Source organism: Pelobates fuscus, chromosome 11 (assembly GCF_036172605.1).
Source record: "Pelobates fuscus isolate aPelFus1 chromosome 11, aPelFus1.pri, whole genome shotgun sequence".
Lineage (NCBI taxonomy): Eukaryota > Metazoa > Chordata > Amphibia > Anura > Pelobatidae > Pelobates > Pelobates fuscus.
Genome location: NC_086327.1, coordinates 18,270,216 through 18,275,583, shown reverse-complemented (window position 1 = coordinate 18,275,583; position 5,368 = coordinate 18,270,216). Strand labels below are relative to the sequence as shown.

The following is a 5,368-nucleotide window of genomic DNA, read 5'->3' as shown; positions in this document are numbered from 1 at the left end:
ATTGATTTTGTGCAAGGGTTGCACTACTATGTCTTCGTTTATATTACACGATTTGTTGTGTAAAGATTTCATCCTCATCTCAAGTATAGGATATATGCAAGTCCTTTTTATTTTGGGTTGAAAACCTTTCCTTTACGTGTTAACATGTAGAGATTAGCATGAGCATTTAGCTGCATGAAAACATGTACATTGCATTATATATATATTTTTTATTATCTATATATTGTTTAGTTGAGCCACTCCTGATAATTTACATATTAGGCAAATGACCAAAGACGTTTGTCAACAAAACATGATATAGTTCAGATTACACCTTCACACTATCCTTTCTAATTAATATTTTACAATTTTTAAAGGATTGATAAATATGGAAAGTTCCACTCCCACATTCTTCTCATCAGATTCTCCTTCGTTGGACTGGGAGGAGGATGAAAACAAACTGTCTATTGATGAGATACCTTCGGAACTTGAAGCTGTCCTTCGTTATCTTTCTATTATTATTTACAGCATTGCCTTTCTGCTGGGTACAGTTGGTAATGGTCTTGTCATTTGGATTGCTGGCTTTCGGATGAAAAGGACGGTTAATACTGTATGGTTCTTGAACTTGGCAATTGCTGACTTCATCTTCACGTTCTTTTTGCCTCTCAGCATTGCCTACACAGCTCTTGGATTTGACTGGCCTTTTGGAACCCTACTGTGCAAGTTAAACAGCACTGTTGCATTCCTCAACTTGTTTGCCAGTGTTTTCTTGCTCACTGTTATCAGTGCTGACCGGTGTGTCTCTGTGGTAAGGCCAGTGTGGTCTCAAAACCACAGAACTCCAAGATTGGCTTCCATGATTGCACTTGTTGTATGGATGGCAGCGTTTTTCCTTTGCTCCCCTTATTTGGCTTTCCGAGACACCATTAGAGATGATGAAGCCAATGTCACTCACTGTTACAACAATTATGCCTTCTCAAATGACTTTAGTGACATAGATGTGGTAGCTTTAAGGTCCATGAGACACCAGATCATGATTTCAGTTCGTTTTCTGTTTGGATTTCTGTTCCCATTTGGTCTTATCCTTGTTTTTTACTCTTTGATGGCTTTGAAACTGAGGAGAAGTCATCTATCATGGTCTAGTAGGCCTTTCAGAGTCATGGCTTCAGTTGTGGTTGCCTTCTTTCTATGTTGGTTTCCTTATCACATCCTTTCGGTCCTGGAGGTGGTCATGCACCACTGTGAGAGCAAGACTCTAAACATTGCTGTTCTTATTGGAAGTCCCTTGGCTACTAGTCTTGCATTTTTCAACAGTTGCCTAAACCCCTTCCTGTATGTGTTCCTGGGTAGAGATTTCAAAGAATCATTAAGAAGATCCATACTTTCTGCTTTTGAAAGTGCCTTCTCTGAGGAACCTGGAAAAACAAGTGATTATCGGTTAAAGTCTAGATCTCTGACTGACCAGGAGTTTCAGTTTACCTGATTAAACCTGGACAAAAAAAAAACACACCCATCTAAATAAGAGAATATTTGTAATCAGAACTCATGTATCACAATCTGTATTATCTGTTACAGCAGTTAGAATTAACACGTATTATTTTTCTTCTTAAGTCCTACTATAGGATTTCAGGAGAAAAGCAGATTTAACAAGAAATTCTGTCTTTATGTTTCAGTGGACTGTAATTGGTAGAAACATCCTCTAGGTGGAGCACTTTGTGAATATGCCCACTCTATACATTTATTTTATTTGTACGTTTGACAAAGCAATATTAGCACTGAATGAATTAAGCAGTATGCTAATTTTGGCAATCATAATAATTTATCCAATTGAGTCCTGGTATGGTAAGCAACAAATGTTTCATTCACTTCCACTAGCTATAATAACTATTATACCTATTATTAAATGATCTAAATTGTAATTTTCAGGTCAATTGAGTATATTTTTAAGTCATGAAATTTTACAAAACTGACCAGGGTACTGCAAAGTTTAGGCCATAATGGCTGAAGTGGGAAAACATATTTTTACAAAGTTAATTTGTTGCACAGCCCAACATTTGTAATTTAATTGTCCGATGTCCAGAATTCAAAGTTTACAGAATGAGTTCCAATGTCTCAATAATATATGTATTTGAATTTTCATTCAATTGTATTTGCAAACCAAGATTAGTGCATTTAATACAAAATAGGTATGTTGAATATAAAAATTAATAAACCAGTTAGCTGCATTGCGGAACTAGCTATTTTTGCCAAAATTCTTACAAACTCAGTCTTCTGTTTATCACACTCAGAAATTCACTGTAGATCAAATTTGAATTCCAAAAAAAAGTACAAAATTAAAAAAAATGTAATCTGCTAAACAAATGTCCACATTCAACATTGTAAAGTTACGTAAAAATGACATTTGCCTGTAGAGAGCTAGCACTTAAAAATGAGAACCCCCAAGACCAAATTGACACCCTCCTCAGCCCCATCACCCTAGCCAGAATCATAGAGGTGATCCAGAAACTACCACTGGGCAAATCACCAGGGGCATAGGGCATGCCGAATTTCTTTTATACATTACCGATAACCATACAGCACACCTATTTCGCTATGATACAGATAGACCTAACTCGCTTTGTCTGGGCGAGAGGGAGACCAAGAGTGGCCCGTAAGCTGTTACAAATGCCAGTAAAATAGGGAGGATTTGCCTTTCCCGATGTAAAAATGGATTTATAAAATATTTTTTATTTATAAAATATTTTACGAGGAAGGATACATTGAGATTTCTCTTGTTTTCAAGTATGTCCTGGGGTTTTCATGATGCACTATCATGCCTCTTTATTGGCCTCCTCCATGCAACACTTTCTCCCTGTTCTAGGGTAGCCCTAGAACAACCACTGACTCAACCGTTCACCACAACACACTTACTTTGGTTACCGAAACAGTTGAGACCACCCATCCACTTGGCACCTGCACAAGTGAAACTAGCGATCCAAATATGGGACATGAAACCAAACCAAATTGACCAATGCCACTCCCCTCTCTATGGCAACCCCAATCATGGCACTCATACACTGCTTACCTACCTTACGCTAAACCATGGAGGGACTGCGGGATTACATATCTAAGCCAAGCCTAGGAAGGAAACGAATTGGCAGACTTCACAGTCCCATCATCTACACATAACCTACCCTACATATCGCTATACGCGCACCTTCAGCTACTTTCATTCCTGTGGCAAACACAAACCTCAAGACACTCCTATAGCAGATGACACTAAAGGCCTATCCAAATGGGAAGAAATCTGTGAATCAAAAGTTACCTTACAAATGTAAACTGATCTCCATGTGCTATAGCTCACTGGCATCGTACACTCCTTATTTTGCATTGAAACAGGCTAATCAACGGTCTACTGACCTGCAATGCACAATCTCCCACAAACAATGGGAGGCACTGATCACTAACCCTAAAGAATTGCTAAAATCAATGACTCTTATTGAACAACATAAAAATAAATTGTATAGATGGTACATGGTCCCAGCACGGCTACATTCGACAATCCCAACCACGTCCCCACCGTGCTGGAGATGTGGCCAGATAGATGGCACTATGTTACACATCTGGTGGCAATGTCCAGTACTTACCTGATACTGGAAATTAGTCCACCAATTGGTGTTGGATGCGGCCACCTGCACAGTACATTTCAGTTCACTAACATACCTTCTTCTAGGCCTGTCTGGGGACCTACCAGCGCACAAGAGGAAATTAATATCTTATAATATTTTGACAGCCCAATGGTCTATAGCGAGAGCATGGAACATCTACATCCCCCCCAAATTTTCCCTCCCTTCCTGGGGAAATAAACACGCAATGTATATATGAATGCTGTTAGAAAGGCATCTTTCCACTTACGAAGACCACTATGGCTGCTTGGGAGCTTTGGCAATCATGGATATTGGGGCAAACGGGTTGAAATATTGCCAAAAATATGTATGTGTAACACACTTTACTAGCAGCTCTTGCCCGTGGGGTTTACCTTGAAGTACGCCTAATATAATTTAACATGTACTTTACCCAGCAGGACTCAAGGAATGTTATAACCATTGCATTGTGTGGACTCACTGATTGACGATGTATGTAAAAGGTGATCTTTGAGCCAGGGTAAGTAGTTAAACTGTCATATTGTTTCAGTATGGTTGAAAAACTTACCTGGGTCCCCGGTTGCCTGTCCTGCTTATGTTTTTCCCTATAGATGAAAACATGGACGATCTCGGAATGTGCCCAGTGGATGAGAGTGTTCAGTTGACGCTCTCTACCAGAGAGGGGAGGATTCTGCATGGCACTGGTTGGGTTGTATTAAAGGAGATAACTGGAAACAGTGGGTGCCAAGTGAGACTCAGGTAGGTTGTCAGACTGTGCAAAAACAGTTTGACTATTTACTGTAGAATGGCACCAGGGCACTCCTGACACCATAACCACTCCAGTGAGTTGTAGTGGTTATGGTGCTTGCACTTGCACCTTTAAACTATGAGTTATAATGAACTGTTAAACAGCTTGTATAAATGTATGCTAAAATAGCTGGGCTGGAAAAATTCCACTCAGCAGTCATGACCTATTTGTTGAATGTCAGATGTCAATGAGAACTCACACATCTATGAGGAAGTACTGTTTGGTTCAAACCGCGTCACAAGCTTCCATTATAGGCTGTGCCAGCAAATGATGATTAAAGAGGAATAAGTCTACTATTTTTACTGCATTTTTCCAGTTGAGAATCATTTCTAGCATTACACAAGTGGACCCAGTGTTAATTTATCATGTTGCTTTTGTTTGTTAATTATTTTCTGTTTCTGCCTATCAGTCTGCAGAATATATTGCCACTATATAAATAATATAAAAATAATGACTCGGTCATCACAGTGCCCTGTTTTGTGATAAAGAGTCAGACCACCTCCTAATTTAGCAAATTACATTATAATCCAGTTCAATCTAGGTACGGCGAGGGCATATATTGCAGATGAGGAGAAACAGACACATTGTTTGATTTCTATTTTTCTCTGCATGCATATTCTTTGACTGCTAGGTGCAATGTACAGAGCATATAACAATAAATGACTGAGAGATAAGATGGATAAACAGATACATGTGTCTGCCATTCTGGGTCAAATGTTTTTTTCAGCCTTTGTAAAAAAGAGACACACGTCCATCAAGAGACACACGTCCATCAAGAGACATGCGTCCATCAAGGTCCCCGAAAATAAGCCCTAGATAAGCCCTACTGCGAAAATAAGCCCTAGTTCGCTAATCTATGTTTGGGGAATTTTCCACGAACATAAATTTGCAGGATTCCATGAGTTAGTGAAATGGTCTATGTTCGGGGGAATTCCGCCAAATGTAGACATGCTTTCTT

At 39.2% G+C, this 5,368-nt stretch overlaps 1 protein-coding gene across 1 annotated transcript; it reads left to right on the top strand.

The window, feature by feature from the left end:
* Positions 1 to 367: 367 nt before the first annotated feature.
* LOC134577229 (chemerin-like receptor 1) lies at positions 368 to 1,844 on the top strand. Its single transcript, XM_063435909.1, has one exon. The coding sequence runs from the start codon at positions 368 to 370 to the stop codon at positions 1,460 to 1,462; it is 1,095 nt and encodes a 364-aa protein (XP_063291979.1). The 3' UTR covers positions 1,463 to 1,844.
* The last annotated feature ends 3,524 nt before the right edge of the window (positions 1,845 to 5,368 follow it).